Source organism: Phyllostomus hastatus, unplaced genomic scaffold (assembly GCF_019186645.2).
Source record: "Phyllostomus hastatus isolate PE091 unplaced genomic scaffold, TTU_PhHast_1.1 phas_contig_948, whole genome shotgun sequence".
In the NCBI taxonomy this organism is placed as follows: Eukaryota; Metazoa; Chordata; class Mammalia; order Chiroptera; family Phyllostomidae; genus Phyllostomus; species Phyllostomus hastatus.
In genome coordinates this window covers 1,759,124-1,776,865 of record NW_025333993.1, presented here as the reverse complement: position 1 = coordinate 1,776,865, position 17,742 = coordinate 1,759,124, and the positions used below count along the sequence as shown (strand labels likewise).

Below are 17,742 nucleotides of genomic sequence, written 5' to 3'. Positions count from 1 at the left end.
CCGGAGACCCGGGGCAGAGATGCGGCTGGAGCCCCCCACGGGTGCTATGCCGGAGAACTCCTCCTGAGGAGCCGGCCTTCGCTGCCTCGGTCCCTCCAGGCTGCTGTGACGGAACACCGCACACGCACACGGGGCGGCTCGTGAACGACAGCACTGTCTCTCGCTCAGCTCTGGGTGCTGGACGTGGGAGGTCAGGGTCGCGGCACCGTCGGCGGGAGCCCGCTTCCTGGCTACACGCATGCACGGCTCCTCGCTGGGGGAAAGGCGCGGGAGGCTCATTGGCGCCTCTTTGATTCGGGCAGTAACCGCATTTTGGAGTCACCTCCCAAGGCCCCACCTCTCCTAACACCTACTACACCTTGGGGGTTAGGATTTCATCATAGGAGTTTTTGAGGGTGGGGCAGGGAACACAGACATTCAGACCGTGGCACCCACCTACCTTCTGGAGAGTAGTCTACCCTACCCAAAGCTCACCAATTCGAACGTGAATCTCATCCAAAAAACACCTTCACAGAAACTCCCCCAGGTAGTGCTTGAACAGATGCCTGGGCACGCTGGCCCAGCCACCCTAACGCAAAAATTAACCGTGAAACTTCTTATCTACTTAAACGTCTATTTAAAGACCTTATTTATTTTCAGAGAGAGGGGAGGGGAGGGAGGACGAGAGGGAGAGAAACACCGGTCAGTGGCCTTGCACACACATGCATGCACAGGCTGGGGACCCCCGCCCGCAACCCAGACGGGAGCCCCGACCAGGAACTGAACCGGTTTGCGGGGTGATGCCTAACCCACCGAGCCATGCCAGTCAGGGCAAGACATGTTTTTCAAAACTGTCAAAAGACCCAATTTTAGTGGAACCTTTCCTCCACAGAGCACCTTACATCCCACTCACCAGCCCCAGTGCTGGTCCCAAGGGGCTCCAAGCCCTGGCCATCGTGCACAGGACAAGCCGAGCGTTGAGTGACCTCAGCCTAGGTTCCGTCGGGGGGCTTCCGCCTAATCTGGGAAGGTCTCTTTAGGACTTGCTGCCTGTGGTTGGAATCCAGCCGGAGTCCGTGCTCTCCAGGGCTCGCCCTCCCTGGGGCCCAGCGTGCCCAGGGACGGCTACGCACTTCACAGGTGCACTTGGCCTCCTCCGCCTCTGGGCTGCGCACTCGGGCCCTTCTCCCCCTGCTCGCCACGCTCGAAATTCTGGCCTTTGCAGAGGTCCGTGACGTGTGACGTTCTGTGCGGCCTTCATCAGAGCTCATGGTTTTCACCCTCCCGGGGAATGGCCGTCACGCGGCAGCGCCACCCTGCGCGCTGTGGAACGTGTTGGGGGGGGCGCTTAGGAAGTGGGTCCTGCTCGTGGCCCTCCCCCACACCCCCGCGCCCTGCAGGATGAAAGGGAGGCTGGGCTTATGCATCAACACGCCGAGAATGACCAGGAACTCGCATGATGAATGCATTGTTAACTGCTCGAGCGGCACACCGGTGGCCGCCTGACCTTCAGGATGTTGTCCCTGTGTTGTCCCTGGTGAGATGCCAGAAGCTCTGCCCCCTCTCTCCAGTGGGCGTGCAGGGGGCTGGAGGGGGGGCTGCATCTCCAGAGACACAGCCGCGGCACATCCAGAGTCAAGCAAATCAAATAACAATTCGAAGAGGAAAAAATGAGACAATATCAGGAAAGATATCTGTTCTAAGAAAAATCCTTTTTTTTTTTTTTCTCGCCACAGCCTAATGAATCATTTACAAAGAGGAAGTGAGTTCTGTTGAAAAAAACTTGAAATATTCTTTCAGGGGCAGAAAACAGTTCTTCACCAGTCCGGCAGGCCCCAGGACGGAGGACCTTGCTCTCTGCCTGTCTGGAGCCCGCAGGGACGCCTCGTCTTGGGGAAGCAGGGCCGAATGCCGGCTGCGGAAGAGAGGAAGCTCATCATCACCCACGGAGAACCCCGCCCTCCCCGGACCAGGGAGGATGCAAGGGCGGGGGGTGTGGCCAAGGCTGGCGGGTGCCACTCTCTCCGGAGTATTTGGAGGTCTCTCAGAGAAACACCATGTCCGCCTTGCGTGTCCTGGGCAGTAGGGGATGAGATGGCCCCCACACCTCCTGTCTCCCCCGGGAGGCGCTGGTCCTGTGAGACGTAGGCACAGCAGGGGAGGGCTGAGGGTCCCCAAGGACAGACCTTGGCCCAGCTATGTGGGTCCCCCTTTCCATGAGGAGGAGCCACCCTGGAGAGGCCCCACCGAGCAGGAGGGGCAGGGTTCAGGGCAAAGGTTGGCCAGGCCGAACTGAATGTCGTCCCCCAGGAATTCTGATTGACCCCAGACGGAGAGGTCTGGGCATGTCCCCGGGGGTCCTGTGGCAGCCTGTGCTGCAGACCCTGCATGTGGGGCAGGTGGGTGGGGAGGATGGGGGACCCCCAACTTGCAGTTTGATGCCACCCGTGGGACCCGAGACTTCATGGACTTGGCACCCAGGACTTTGGTCTCGTGCCCCCAGGCACCCACCGCAGCCAGGGAACAGGGACGAGGTGCCAGAAACACACGGGGCCCCTCCCGGTGCTCTCTCCAGCCCCGCCCACCGCCCCAGGCAGCCTGACCAGCGGCAGAGGGTGACCGTGGCTGTGCCGAGGCAGCTGCCCATCATCTCAGGGGGTGATGACCCCTCAGCGGGTCCCTCTCCTCACTGTGAAGACAGCAGGAACCCGAAGGGAAACGCCTTTCAAAGAAGCAGCTTCCAGCTTATTTCTGGGAACCACGTGGGGGAGGGAGCAAGCCAGCGGGCGGGCCAGGGGAGCATGGCACACGTAAGCGGCTGACCACAGAATGGCCATCCAGCTTCGGAGGAAACATTCCAGAAGGCTGTCTGACTCCCTTTATCTGTGCCTAAAACAAACCCTGGGTGTGGCCCTGGTGTGGGGAGACGCTGGGACCGGGGTGGGAAGGAGAGGCTCCGGAAGCCGCTGTGGGGAGAAGACAGGACCCAGCTGGCCCTGAAGATGCATCGGCTCGGTTCCCGGGGGGAGGGGGCTGTGCGGGGCGGGGGTGCGGCAGGAGAGCGGGCGGTCCCCCTCCAGGGCAGCGGGCACAGTGCTCGGTGAGACAGAGGCAGGGCTGGTGTCCTGGCCAGAAAGGCTGCCGGAGGAGCAGAGCCAGCCACGCCGGGGGCAGGGGCTGTGTGTGGGGGAGGGGAGGAGCGGAGCCAGCATTCCCGGGCAGGAACAGTCAGGAGAACATTTGGCAGCCGAGGCGGGTGCGCGTGAGGGCCAAGGCCTGGGGTTCGGTGGGAGAGTTTCGTACAGCCGGAGTGCGTCGTGGGAGAGTGTGTGTGGGTGTGAGTGCATGGGTCAGTGGTTGTGAGCAGGTGTGAGGGTCTGGGTGTGTGTAGGCAGGCTGTGCTCCACAAGGCTGGGGAGGGGTACTGGCCCCAGGGCGCGTGTGGCTGTGCAGCAAATAGCTGGGGGTCTGGCCTCTCTTCTCTGGACTCAGGGAAGCCCCGCGAAGTCCTAGGGTGACAACCTCACAAGCACTGATGCAGCAGCTGGGACGAGGCGCCCCACGGGAACAGGGACGGGCGTCCCCGACCTCGAGCATGCCCAGAACAGTGCAGAGCACCTGGAAGGCCCACCAGCACAGCCCCCGACCTGGGCAGAGGCTGCCAGCCGGGCACAGCCCGGCCCCCTGTCTCCTCAGACTCTGTTTCCTCGACGGCCAGGGTCCCGCCTCCGCCCCGAAGCACTTGCGCACACGGGGAGTACCTGCGCAAGGCCGGGATGTTGCTCCACACGCGTACGGCGTTCCGGACGGTCCTGCCGCAGAACTCCTGGATGGTCACCGGGTCGGTCTGCGGGCGGAAACCCGGCTGCAGGTCAGGGTGACCTGGACAAGACCTCTGTCCCTTGCGGTGCCCATGGATGGGCCTCAGCCACCATGGGAAGCATGTGTGCCCCTCCGGATACAGCCAGCAGCCTTCCCAGGCTGACTGCGTCCCCCAGTCCACACTTCTTCCCATTGAAAAGAAATCATTTGAGGAAAAAATGTCGAGACGTTATTTTTAAACTTTTAACCGTTGATTTTTTGTTCCCACGGGTTGGGTAGCACAGGGACTCCCCGCCTGCTCGGGCGCTGGGTGGACTCCCCTGCAGATAAAGACTGTGGTCTTGAGCCCTGGCTGGCGCAGCCCAGCGGGTTGAGCTCCAGCCTGTGAACTGAAAGGTCGCTGGTTCGATTCCCGGTCAGGGCACATGCCTGGGTTGCGGGCCAGGTCCCCGGCTGGGGGCCATGCAAGAGGCAACCGATGGATGTTTCTCTCACATACTGATGTTTCTCTCCCTCTCTGTCTCTCTACTTTCCCCTCTCTCTAGAAATGAATAAATAAATCTTAAAAAAAAAAGAACTGAAAGAGGACTGTGGTCTTTGCGTCTGGGGGATGTGAGATCCATGCTGTCAGAGAGGAGGGTGTTGTGAGGAGCACGTGGGCGCCTGGTCCTGGGCTCACCAGCTCCCTGAAAGTCACCAGGACCAGAGAAGAGAGAGCGGGAGGCGGGACAGACCTTCTGCCACTGGGAGGGGCAGCCTCCGAAGGGAGAGGGGCACAGAGGAGAAACTGAGGCACGAAGCCGCCTCCATCCCTGACACCATGAAAGGTAGTCTTGACTCTACCTCCCCAGGCTCCAGGGCTGCCAGGGGGGCCCCTGGGCACCGCCCCCCGAGCCCCACTGCCCTGGGGCACATAGCCTCTTCCTGTGTTTAGGCACCACGGGGTGGGGGGAGGGGCGGGGGGGGCGGGGGTGAGAGCTGGCTTCGCCCTCAGTCACCAGGGCCAACAGGGGCCGTCCCTGCATCTGGCACGACCAGGTGTTCCCGCCCACCCGTGGGCAGGAACGAGGCTCCGCAGCAAGGTGGGAGCAGTCACAGAAAATACTGGAAGGTCCCTTTTTGCCTGCACTCCTAATTTGGGACCAATTTGGATGGACCCAATAGGTGCAAAGAACAATGAAAGTCAGGGTTTTGCTCCAAGTGGCACCCCGGTTGGAAACTGCTCTCGTTGGCCGGACCCGTGATTACTTACTCATAGTTTTTAGTCAGCAGCCCCGGCCCCGGTGGCTGCTACAGGGTGGCCTGCGGTGTGCCCGGCCCCAGGACAGCCTCAACCAGGACGGAGAAGCCCAGGCGCAGACAGCAGTCCCAGGACCGTGGGGCTGCTGTGCCCGGCTCTGGGAAAACCCTTTTTTAGACCGTCGTGAAAGGAATTACATTCTAGGAAAACATAACTTACCAAGGTGATCTCCAGAAAAGTAAGAAATCCTTACAGGTTTCTGTTTCTGCAGAAGAGCCAACTCCCGCTTTAAAACAAGGGCAGCAGCCACCCACCCAGACCGTTTCACAGGAGAAATCCGTCAGGTTTAGATGCTTGTATGACTCAAGCTTAACATTGACAGCCAGACCCAACGAAAATGGCACACACACACAAAAAAACGCATGTTGAGCTCTCTGCGCTGGCCACAGCCAAACAGCCACTGAGTGCGCCCCTATTCCAAAAATAGTTTGTTATTGGAAGTCTGTTAGTACATCTTATTCATAGCTCAACAGAGGAAAATTATCTCATTATTTCCACAAACATTAAAAAGAACATCTGAGCCCTGGCTGGTGTGGCTCTGTGGATTGAGTGCCGGCTGCAGGCCAAACCAAAGAGTCACCCAGTTCGATTCCCAGTCAGGACACATGCCTGGGAGGCAGGGCCAGCTCCCCAGTAGGGGGCGTGCAAGAGGCAAATACACACTGATGTTTCTCTCCCTCTCTTTCTCCCTTCCTTCCTCTCTCTCTAAAAATAAATATATAAAATCTTTTTTAAAAAAGAACATCTGACAGAATCCAGGAGTTATTATTGATAAAATTACTCAAAAAGTAGAAACCAGCTGTGGCTGATGTGGCTTCGTGGATTGACCACCTTCCTGTGAACGGGATGGTCACCGGTTCAATTCCCAGTCCGGGCACATGCCTGGGCTACAGGCCAGGTCCCCCGTTGGGGGTGGGCAAGAGGCAACCAATCAGTGTATCTCCCGTACATCGATGTTTCTCTCCCTCTTTCTTCCTCCCTTCCCATCTCTCTAAAAATAAATAATTTTTTTTTCAAAAAGCGGAAAGCAATGCACACTTCCTTAGCATAGTGAAGGCTATCAACTCAGAGCCAGCGCCGACTCAGTAAGGCAACATGGATACACTGCCATGAACGTCAGGGACGAGACAGCCACGTCCCGCCCCCGCCCCTGCCCCCGTGACTCAGCGTTACCCCAGAGACAACAGAGAGAGACGAGAGGAAGGTCCCCGAGGGGTAAAACTCTAAGGAAACCCGTCTGGAGGTGCCGGTGATCTGCTCAGACACCGAGGAGGCCCTAATAGAATCCACCTGAAACGACTGTAGGTCCTAAGGCCGCCCCACGCGGCAGCAGAAGCACAGTGAAGGCGCAGGAGTCAATGGTTTCCGATGTTCCAATCAACACCAGGGAGACGTTGAGACGGAAGATGCCCGCCGCCACGGGGCGCTCGGGACCAACGCAGCACGAGGCGCACGAGAGGGCTGGTGACACTCGGGGTGAGGCCAGGAAAGTGGGAGCGGTGGGGACGCGAGCCGGGACTGAGCCCACCCTCCGGGGGCCACGGGGCGCACCCGTGAAGATGACAGAGACCCCCACGCGTGCCCCTTCATCGGGGAGGCGGTTGTGAGAGCCGAGGGCCAGAAACCGCCCGACTGCCCGTCAACAAGGAGGAGGCCGCATCATGTGTCGTGTCCACAGGAAGCCAAATGGGAGAAAAAAACAAAACGAACCGAAGCACACAGACCACAGCGAGGAACAGGGGGCCTCCTGTGATGGACGGGGGTCGGGGGTTGGGGGCAGGCATGCGGGCGGCGGCCGAGCGGCAGTGCAGGCAGGCAGACCTGCCGTGTTTGCGTGAAGAAGCCTGGAGGTGACCGAGAAACCGAAGACGAGGGGACAAGGACGCATGGGGTCAGGCTGGCAAGGAGACTGCTGCCTGTTTGAATGTGGGGGAGGCGTCCGGTGAGGAGTGGACACTGGGCTCAAACAGGGACTGTTGTGTTTGGGGAGTGGTGTTGGGCAGGACTCGGGTCAGCCCCGGACAGGGTTGTCGCTGAGTCCTGGCTGCTCCCAGGGTCAGGTTCAGATGCCCGGAGAGAAAAAAACGGGTTGTTGGTGCCCCAGAGGGTGTGTGTGTGAGTGCCTGTGCTTGCATGTGGGGTGTGTGTGCCAGTTCCTGTGACTGCATGTGGGGTGTGTGTGCCAGTGCCTGTGACTGCATGTGGGGTGTGTGTGAGTGCCTGTGACTGTATGTGGGGGGGTATGTGAGTCCCTGTGACTGCATGTGGGGGGTGTGTGTGAGTGCCTGTGACTACATGTGGGTGTGTGTGTGAGTCCCTGTGACTGCATGTGGGGGGGTGTGTGAGTGCCTGTGACTGCATGTGGGTGTGTGTGCCAGTGCCTGTGACTGCATGTGGGGTGTGTGTGCCAGTGCCTGTGACTGCATGTGGGGTGTGTGTGCCAGTGCCTGTGACTGCATGTGGGGTGTGTGTGTGAGTGCCTGTGCTTGTATGTGGTGTGTGTGTGCCAGTGACTGTATGTGGGGGGGTATGTGAGTCCCTGTGACTGCATGTGGGGCATGTGTCAGTCATGTTCGTACTGTGTAAGCGTATGTGTGGCACGGATGGAGAGCCCAGTCACAGTGTATCCTGAGTGTGGATGAAGGGGACACCATCCGAGGCCACTGTGAAGGGGCCACGCCCTGGTGGCACCAGGCAGCCCTCCGGGTCCCTGCGAACTCTGCAAACAGAGGCCTCAGGCATCAGAACCTAAACGGCCGCCCCCGACAAAGCCCCCGTGCTCCTGGGGAGGCCCGCCCAGCTGGCATCCTGGGGCTGCACGCTGTCCGTACCTCCAGGAAGCGTGTGGCTGCAGTGTAGTCGTCCTTGGTCAGCACCAGGTTGTCCACGAACATCCAGAAGAAGGGCCGCGGGCTGCAGAACCGGGGCTTCGCGTATTGCAGGATGCGGTGGAACTGGTACACGAACCACCCTGGGGAGACCACCAGGGTGAGGGGCTCTGGTGCGGGGGAGACTGCGGGAGGACCAGGCCCCGTGTGGCCGGCTTCCCCCCTCCCCTGCAGCAGCTGAGCCTCAGGGCCCAGGGCTCCCTGTCGCCCTCCGTGCAGCCCCAGCCTCACCCAGTGCCCCAGAGTTCAGGGGCAGAGCGGGTTACAGGGAGGCAGAGCTTGCAGGTGTCGGGGCAGGGTGGGCTCAGAGGGCGCAGGGGCCGTGAGTGATGGGTAAGTTCACGCTCTGGCTCTGGCCACGGCTTCTCAGGGACATGTGTCAGAACACACCACCTTGTCCTTGCTGAACGTGGGTGGCTTATGGATATTAGTGATCCCTCAACAAAGGTGTTTTTTAAAAATGCAGCCCTGGCTGGTGTGGCTCAGTGGGTTGAGTGCCCGTCTGGGAACTGAAAGGTCACCAGTTTGATTCCCAGTCAGGACACATGCCTGGGTTGCGGGCCAGGTCAATAGCTGCGGGCATGCGAGAGGCAACCACTTGATGTTTCTCTCCCCCTCTTTCTCCCTCTCTCCCCACCTCTAAAGATAAATAAATAACATCTAAAAATACATAAAGAAATGAAAAGGCAGACAATTTGCCACTTCCGCCCTCTTGGAGGAAGGCTGCTGGTCCATGGCAGGGAGGGACGGGAGGGCCGGGGGCAGAGGGCGCTGTCTCACCGGGAGGACGGTTGCAGATCTGGCCGAGGCGGGGCGTGCTGCCGTACACGAGGTCGAACGGGCCCCACTCTTCCACCTGCAGGACAGGGGACACGGGAGGCACTCCCGCCGTGCGCAGGCAGGCGGCCCGTGCCGGCGGCAGGCTCCGGGCCCTGAAGCCAGGGAGCCAGACCCACCAGTGTCCCCGTCAATCACCATCGGCCTGGGGAGCTCTCAGAGCCACCATCCATCATTTGGGGAGAGGCTGACACACCCCTCAACACCCCACAGAGCGCTGCACACTCAGGGTTCTGTGTGGGATGGGGAGAGGCTGTGTCCCAGCCTTGGGGCAAACGAGAGACCAGTGTCTTCCTGCCCCGGGGCCAAGAGAAGGCTTCCCGCCATCTCTCCACCTGCCATGGGGGGGCTCGAGGCCAGGCCGGGTGCTGATGAGTCACTTTCAGGCACTTCCTCCAGGGCCGCCCTGCAGGACGGCAGAGAATGGCCTTCCAGGGAGCATTTCGTCATCGGAGTGTCCAGAGGGTGTTTTCCGCCGGCCACTGTTTACTTTACAGGGAGGGGCAGGGTTGACCCTCTCTCGGGGTGGCACCGTCACAGGTCAGGGGCTGGCCTCTTGGATTTCAACATGGAACAGGAGGCTGGGCTGGCCGCTCTGCTCTGGGCTGTGCGCAGCGTGGGGGCCTCGCAAGTGCCCCTCTCGCCTCTCCCCCGAGGGGAGAACCGCCAGCAACCGTGGGGGCGGGTGCGGATTCCTGTGAGACCCCCACGCCGGGCCTGGCCGGGATGCCCCCCGCCCCCACAGCACCCCCACCCGGGCCGTCCCACCCACCAGTTTCCATCTGGGCACCCGGACGGACACAATGTGCACTTACGTTCCTCCTCACGACGTCGGTAACATCACTCAGATGTCTCAGGTTTCCCGAGCCGGAAACCGTTTCCAGAAAGCCCAAACTCATCAGCTCTGGGTGGGGAAAGGCAAGGACACACAAAAAAACCAGATCGATTCGGAGCCCCAGCTTAGTCAAATGACCAGAAAACACGTCTGTCGTCAGGGAACACGCTCTGTCTTTTCCGTGATGGGACAGGAGACCGAGGGAGCAGGCGTGTGCTGCGCTGGAAGCCACGCAGGCAAAATGTCTCGGAGCGCTGCTTTGGGGGCCAGAAGGCTGGCCGTGGGGCCAGCCTCCCGGGGCCGCTATGTCACGCCCCGGGGCGGGAAGTCCGCCGGGCAGTGGGGTCCACTCCGAGGTCACCGGACCAGACGGAGTGACATGACAGGTGGGCCGCCAGAGCCACGTTGTGCCCTCAGGGAGGCTGGGGCCTGGGGATAGGAAGCGCCCAGAAAGGGCCTTGCAAATTGGACTCAGGAATGTGGCCCAGGTGGGAGATAAAGGCCGCGTGCCCTGACCTGACCCCTGGGTCCCTCCACCTGTAGGTTGGGCCCGCTCTGTGTGAGTCTCGGGCCCCTTGCCCAGGCTGCTGTGACCACCGCACGGGGCACGGGGCACAGGCTAGAAATGGGTTGGGTCCCCGATTCTATTTGGTCTGCGACTAAGGGATATTTTCAAGGATTCTCCTCATGCCGGGCCCAGAAGACTCCAGGGTTTCCGAGGGCACCAGAGGGCGAGGGAGGACACCTGGGTGAGGCTGCAGGCAGCACGGGCCCGGCTGGGCACACTAGGAGTGAGGGTGCTGGGGTCCCTGGGAGGGGCTGGGTGGCTCTGCCAGGTGGCCGGGTGTGTGGTGGCCCTGGGCAGAGCGCCTGGCCGCCAGGCTCTCTCGAATGGCTCGTCACACCCGCTGCCTCGCTCTCCGCATTTCCTTTCCAACTCGCGTCTTCTGAAGGAGGGAGCCCCATGGCTCCTGCGCCCTCTCTGCCGACCCCCGAAACTGACCCTCAGCCCCAGATGCGTGGAGTTGCCCCAGATACTTAGCAAGTGCGACGCACGGCAAGTTTGGACCCCGGCCACTCAGACCCTGCCCCGAGTGGCCGGGGTCCAAACACCCCCCACACACGCAGGTTTGGGCGGGCGCACCCTCCAGGGAGTCCCCTGGATGTCAGCATACTCACCGTTCCCTATCTTCCCGAAAAGGGACAGCACCCGGACCGGCTCTCTCTTCCACGCCGGCACAGTTGCGTGCATCTCGAGGGGGCTGTCCTGTTTATTTAAAAAAAAAAGGTGACGTTAAAAGGTGACGTTCTGGGATGACTTGGTTACAGAGCCCCTGAGTCACACGGAGCCTCCTCTCTGGCCAGCAGACACAGGGGCACTGCCCCGGTGGACAGAGGCACATTTGGGACACCCCTGCCGAGGCGGCTGGCCTCGCCCCGGTCATGTGACCCCCAGACCCACATGAAGACCCTGCTTCCCCCTCAGACCAGGCCTCCCGCCCCGACCTCCCCCAGGCCTTCTCTAGCAAAGGGGAGGCGGGTGCTGTGTTGGGGGGCTTTTCCTGAGCGTGCAGGAAGACAGCTCCATCCTGGGAGCAGGGGGGACACTTCCTTTGCATTTCTTGGGGGGAGTCTCAACGGGAGACATTCTGAATGCCCACAGCAGCGGGATCCACCCCACTCCTCTCCTTGCGTGAGCTCTGAGTGAGGCCCCAAGCCCCTCGCTCCCCGAGAGCTCCCAGCAGGGGCCCACCCCAGGTCGAGGATTGAGGCCAAGAGCCTGCGCCCCGCGCTCAGCCACGAAGAAGCCCAGCTGAGGAAGAAGGAAGGGAAAGGCGCCCAGATGATGCCGGCTTCCCCTCCCAAGGCACCCGGGGAGAGACCGTTGATCCATTTGGAAAGCAAGCCCCCAAGAGCACCCTGCCCCCAAGCGGTGGCACTGGGGTGGAGGGCTCCTGAAAACAAGGCCCCAAGTTACCCACAGTGGGAGACCAGGCCTGAGCAGGGAGGGTGTCTGCCTGTGTGTGAGGCCTGTGGGGCGGGGGGTGGGGGGTTGTGGACCCCGGCCGCTCAGGGCAGGGTCCGCCTCGGGCTCGAGCGGATGGGGCGGCCCAGGCCCAGGCCCAGGCCCAGGCGCAGGCCCTGAGGGAGTGAGCAGGTGAGTCCGGGCCGAGCAGGTGGCTGCCCTGAGGGGGTGGAGTGGGGGGAAGGGCGGGGCCATCCAGCCCAGGCACGGTTCTGCCCGACACTGGGGGGTGCACATCCTTGTCTCCCACCGCAGCTGTGGGAGCTGAGCCGCGTCCCTCTGCGCCTGGCTGTGGGCTCAAGCGTTAACAATGTTTCTGAATATCGACCTCACTTTCTTTCAAAGCAAACACTGAGATGGACAGTTTCTGCCACTAAATGGCCCCAAAAGAAGGTTCTAGAAGTGCACCTGCCTATTCTCCAAAAAGCACCATGAAAACACCCACAGAGGTTGTTAGGAACACGCTCCCAGCCTGTGTCGGGGAGGCTGTGGGGCGGCACGGCTGCCCGTGGGGCCCGTGAGTGGCCCCAGCAATGCCGTGTGAGGGTCCCCACAGCTGGTTCTGGTCCCTGCTGTCCACTGCTCCCTCGCCAAGCACTCTCGCCCTCCTGTCTAATTTTCCCAGGGCAACCACGACAAACAGGAGCGGACTGTGTGGCCACACATTTATTCGGGAGGCCAGAAGTCTCAAGTCACATATCAGCAGGACCGGCTCCCTCTGGAGGGGCCCGAAGGAGGCTCTGTCCCAGGCCTCTGACCAGCTGCTGGAGGCGGCCGGCAGCCTGGGGCCCTGGGCTTGTGGGGCACCGCTCCAGTCCTCCCCCGTCGCCACACGGCCAACCTCCCTCTGTGCCTGTCCCCCAGCCTCCTCTCCTTTCTCTCCCATGACACCGGTCACTGCACTGCAGGCCCTCCCGCATCCAGGAGGACCCCCCCCAAGACCCTGAACCCAGTGACCTCTGCAAAGACCCTGCTTCCCAAACAGGTCACGTTCACAGGTACCAGGGGTTTGGGGGACACCGTTCTTCCCACTGGGATGGGCCCACAGCCCCTGCCTGGTGCCTGGCTCCAGGCCTCGGCCCCCAGAGGCCCTGCCTGCTTGCGTCTTGCTCGCTGCCCGGGAGTTTGTTCCTGCTTGCTGGGCTGAGGGGCACACATGTGGGGACCCCCTCTCCCACCTGCTACCAGCCCCTCATTCCAGGCTCAGAACAAACAAAACTGCCCGCTAAAGTGGCTAAAAAGCAGACCGCCTGGTGGCACCGGCTGTCAGAGGGAGAGAAGCACGTGCCCCGGAGAGCCCCGCACTTCGCCGTGTAGGGGCGGGTGGGCACTTCACAGCCCGGGACCGGGGCGCTGGGCCAGCCTCCGCGTGGCTGCTTACCGCCTCCTGGTCGTAGAAGGCCTTCAGGCGCTCCCACCACTTCCTCCTGCGCTGCAGCAGCCCGTCTCGGGAGGAGGGCAGGCACAGGAAGCACACCCAGTTGCTCGTGGCGTGGACTTTCTCCGAGGTCCCGGGGCCCACCAGCACGTCCACGCACTCAAAACAGTAGCACCTCAAGTCAGACAGAAACCCCACAGTGACCGAGATGACGTTGCTTTGGCCACCAACTGAAAGTATGGGTCGATGTCCTGACCCGTGTGGCTCAGTGGGTTCGGCATCGTCCCGCAAAGCGGAAGGTCCCCAGTTTAGTTCCTGGTTCAGGTTGATTCCCAGTTCAGGGCACAGGCCTGGGTTGTGGGCCGGGTCCCCAGGTGGGGGCACGTGAGAGGCAACTGGTGATGTTTCTCGCACACAGGGATGTTTCTCTCCCTCTCTTTCTCCCTACCTTCCCTTCTAAAACTAAATAAATAAAATCAGAAAGAAAGAAGAAAAGAAAGAAAGAAAAAGAAAGAAAGAAAGAAAGAAAGAAAGAAAGGAAGGAAGGAAGGAAGGAAGGAGGAAGGAAGGAAGGAAGGAAAGAAAGAAAGGAAGGAAGGAAGGAAGGAAGGAGGAAGGAAGGAAAGAAAGAAAGAAAGAAAGAAAGAAAGAAAGAAAGAAAGAAAGAAAGAAAGAAAGAAAGAAAGAAAGAAGGAAAGAAGAAAACCACGGTCCTCTGCAGGCTGAGAGCCTGCCCCATTCTTTGGACTGAGCTATGGGAAGGCGAGACTGCGGACCGGCGGGGAGGACCAGTCCCTCTTAGGGACCTGGATGGACAGGAACCAAGCCATCTGCACAAGACAGCGAGCTGTTTATGGGCACTGAGAGATTTCAAAGAACGCCCTAAGCCACCGGTCTTCCCCCAACTCAAGAGCCTGTGGAAATAGTTAAGGGCTCCAGCACAAACTGGGGTCGGGGGCAGATGGTGGAGGGGGCAGCTGGAAATGCAAGGATGGCCCAGGAGGACAGAAGGGGAGGGGCCGAGCACGGTGTTCTCGCTGGCATGTAAGGAGGGATGCACGTGCCCCTGGCTGCCTCCCCTGTCCCCCGGCTGGGACCCGCAGCCCCAAGGGTGCAAGGTTCCGGCACTGCCCTGTGTAATGCTTGCGGAGCAGCTCCGTCTCGGTGATGCAATAATGAAAAGCAAAGACTGGGAACACAAATCTTTTGACATCCTACCTTCTGCATGCCAAGCCTCTCCACCAGATGAAACATTTGAGATGAAAATAGAAAGCTTTGGAGAAAGTCATCTTTTTAGGGGGGACCCCCCCACACACACTATGGGGTAAGTGGCCGAGAAGGGTGGAAATTTCCTAGGCTCTTGGGCCCTCCCCCTCCCCCCACCCATCCCCTACCCTGGGATGCCCCTCGCCTCACCGGGTGCAGTCGGGGTTTTCGCAGATGAGCAGAGTCTCCCCGGAGCAGCAGATGGAGCAGTAGGACTGGTACCCGTCGTCGTCATACAGGAAGAGGCAGTCCAGGAACTTGTTCTGGAGAGGGGCAGACTGGGCCACTGCCCCCTCTGCTCCTGCAGAGGCCCCCCAGACCCCGCCCCCAGAGCCGCCCCTCAGCTCCCCGCTTACCTTGCACGGGGCGCACATCCCTCCCGCGAACAGGGGGTGCTGTGTGTGCACCTGGAGGCTCCCGCAGCAGAGGCACACGTCTGGGGGGACAGCCAAAGGGCAACGCGGGTCACGGCACCATCAGACAGAGCGACAGACTGGGAGGCAGACTGAGCAGTAGAAGTGCGAGAACCACACACCCTTGTCGAAAGATCTAAATGAGTGGGAAAGTGTCCCGTGCTCACGGATCAGACACCGGATACCGTCAGGACCATGTGCCTCCTTGAGCTGGCCCTCGCAGTCCTCTCAAAGTCCCAGCGGGCCGCTGTGTGTGTGTGCGTGCGTGTGTGTGTGTGTGAGTGTGTGCACGTGTGCGTACAGAAATTGATAAGCTGACCTAAAGTGCACGTGGAAACGCAAGGAATCCAGAACGGGCAAATCCATGGAAAAAACAAGTAGATTCGTGGCGGCCCGGCGTTCACGGGGAGGGGCTGGTAATGATGGGGAATGACATGGGAGTGGGATTTGGGGGGCGGGGTGACGGAAATGTCCTAAATTAAACTGCAGAGACAGTGGAAAGCACTGAGAGATGCTGCACCGTCCGCCTTAAGGAAAGCCGCGGGGGCCTGGCCGGCGAAGGGGTTGAGCAGCGGCCCCCCAGCTCCGTCCGCTGCCCCCCTTCCCCGGGTGGGGGGCCCGGCCGGCCTTTCCAGAGCTCTCTGCCATTGCCCTTTACCTGGGGGCCGGCAGGGGGGCTCACCTACCTTCTATGGCTCGCTGGTTAACCCTGACTTCATATGCAATCTGATCTGCAAAAGAAAGTTAAGACGTGGACGCCTCTGTCCATCTGTCATTTAAACAGCAAGAAGTGAGTACCACCAGCTGACCTTCCGAAGTCACAGGAGCCAGAAGGTCCTGCCCCGGCCACCCCCGCCCTCCCCCGGTCCTGAAATGTTAAACATCCAAGCTTGCGGGTGGGGGGAGCCTTTCCTGAGCACCTGAGTTCTGTGCGAACATTCCGGAGGCCTGGAAACCTCGAGGTTGCCCAGGCCTGTGGTCGGCACCCCAAGCGAGGGGCCCAGCACCCAGATGAGCCTCACCTCTTTGGGGCCCTGGTGCAGGGGAGGACGACGGCTCGCTGGACCCCACCAGGATGATGTCCTTGCTGCACTCGGCGTCCGGGTCCAGGACCGGGGCAGCTGCCACGTGGACACCACCCAGGAGAGGGGGGACACACAGGCAGAGGGAGAAAAATGGCCCCTCAGCTTCTGCCTTTGAGCCCCTGGCCCCGGGCGTAGGGGTCGGAGATGACTGCCCAGCCCAGCCTCCACCCAACTTCCTCGGCGACACCCAGCCCTCCCAACCCAGTAGGAAGGCCCCCCTCGCAGGACGACTGGTGGGGAGCGAGTGCCAGCTTTGAGGGGGCTTTGTGTCGAGAGGGCTCTCCTCAACAGAGGCCAAGGTCAGGCGGTCTTCTTCCCACAAAGGAGAAGGCAAGGGGGCCCCGGGCAGGGACTCCCAGGGGTCGGGGGTTCCAGGAGCTGAGGCCTGCCGCAGAGCCAGCCTCCGGCCTCCGTCTGCACCCACCCACAGCTGTGGGCCCCTCTGCCACCTCCATGCTCCAGCCTCCCACAGCATCCGTCCCCCGGACCCACCGGGGACAGGGAGGAGAAAGGGCCTCACCGAGTCCACAGGGCGGCTGGTCCCCGGGTGTCTGGCACAGCCCCTCTCCCAGCTGCTCAGAGGGGTGAAGGTCCACGCTGTCCAGGAAATCCAGGCTCCGGGTCCTACGGCTATAGACGGCCATGGAACCGGGGTCGGGGCCTCCCGGGAACCAGCAGGAAAGAAGTCGGGTGGGAGGATGGAGGCCACCGGGGGTGGGCGGCCGAGGAGCACCGGCGGAGGGCACGCAGGCAGAGTCCCCGTGGCGAGCAGGGACAGGGGAGGCAACCTCCCGTGTGAATGGGGCGTTGGGTGCAAGGCCGAGGAGCTCTTGCGGCCCCTCCTGTGAGTGGGGAGGTAGAAAGTTCAGGATGCGGGGAGGGGCAGAAAAGGTTGGGTGGGGTAAAGGGCGCAGTGGGAGGGTGCAGGTTGGGGGATTGGGTGAAGGAGTTCGGCAAAGGGTGCTGAGTGAAGAATGGAATTAGGGTGGGGGCCTCAGGGCAGGAGGAGCTCTGAAGGGGGAGGGGCGGGGCACTCAGGGGCGGAGCTTAGGGGTCTTAGTGCTCTGGGCGTGGGTGGGTGGGCAGGGCTCCCGGTAGAGGAGGCGGGGAGGAGGGGCAGGGTAGCACAGTTCCCTGGGGGCTCAGGAGTAGGGTGGCGTCCTGGGTGGGGGTGGGTGTGGAAGTGAGAGGTGAGAGGTGAGGGAAAAGGAGACAGGAGGCAGTTACTGTGGTGGGATGGGCCAGAGATACTCTGAGGGGGGGGCGGTGTCGGAGCGGTAGGGGGGCTCCAAGCAGGGGAGCAGGGGCCGGAGCAGGAGGCGGAGGACCACAACCGCGTGGCCGGGGCTGTACCGCTGGGACAGATGCGGTACTGGGCAAAGTTGGAGGAGATACCAGGGGCAGAACTTTCTCCCCTCTTGGGTGTGGGCTGGGCCTGGCGACTTCCCTGTGGAAAGTGCAGTGTGTGCTGGGGGAGCAGCGGCAGGGAAGCCCCCTGACAAACACCCGCACCGGGTTCCCAAGGTCAACCCCAACAGGGCCCGTCCGGGACCACCCTGGAGAGGTGCTGAGAAAGGCGCTTCACCTCTGTGGTCTCCTGCCCCTGCCCCTGAGAGAAGCCGCAGAACATTCTCGTAGAGAGACATCTTGCAGAATACCTGCCCGCCTTCCTTCAAAGCACCCAGGTCATTGAAAGCAAAGGGAGTCGGACAAACTCTCATGGCCAAGAAAACCCTTAGGAGACTTGGCAGCTAGATGTCCAGTGGGATCCGGGGCCAGAAAACGGCTGTTAGGGGGAAATACAGGAACTCTTAGTCAACTATGGTTGACTTATTTAGTCAATAAGAACGTGTCAGTATTGGTTCCTTCATTGGAAGGAATGTATCAGACTAATGCCAGATGTTAATAATAGT

General features: G+C 61.1%; 1 protein-coding gene across 1 annotated transcript; it reads right to left on the bottom strand.

Moving 5' to 3' along the window:
* Nucleotides 1-1,555: 1,555 nt before the first annotated feature.
* Nucleotides 1,556-16,473, bottom strand: DNMT3L (DNA methyltransferase 3 like). Its single transcript, XM_045852377.1, has 12 exons — nt 16,322-16,473; nt 15,767-15,948; nt 15,431-15,475; nt 14,688-14,767; nt 14,482-14,594; nt 13,069-13,240; nt 10,841-10,928; nt 9,642-9,730; nt 8,770-8,845; nt 7,933-8,072; nt 3,741-3,826; nt 1,556-1,894 (listed from the first exon to the last, which is right to left on the bottom strand). Exons 1-12 carry the CDS (start codon nt 16,471-16,473, stop codon nt 1,729-1,731), a joined length of 1,389 nt encoding a protein of 462 aa, XP_045708333.1. The 3' UTR covers nt 1,556-1,728.
* Nucleotides 16,474-17,742: the final 1,269 nt, after the last annotated feature.

Coding starts and splice junctions, on each gene's coding strand:
- DNMT3L (XM_045852377.1), bottom strand. CDS start 16,473: ATGGCCGTCTATAGCCGTAGGACCCGGAGCCTGGATTTCCTGGACAGC. Junction 15,476..15,766: donor TGCACCAGGGCCCCAAAGAG/GTGAGGCTCATC, acceptor TTTCTTTTGCAG/ATCAGATTGCATATGAAGTC. Junction 8,073..8,769: donor GATCTGCAACCGTCCTCCCG/GTGAGACAGCGC, acceptor TGGTCTCCCCAG/GGTGGTTCGTGTACCAGTTC.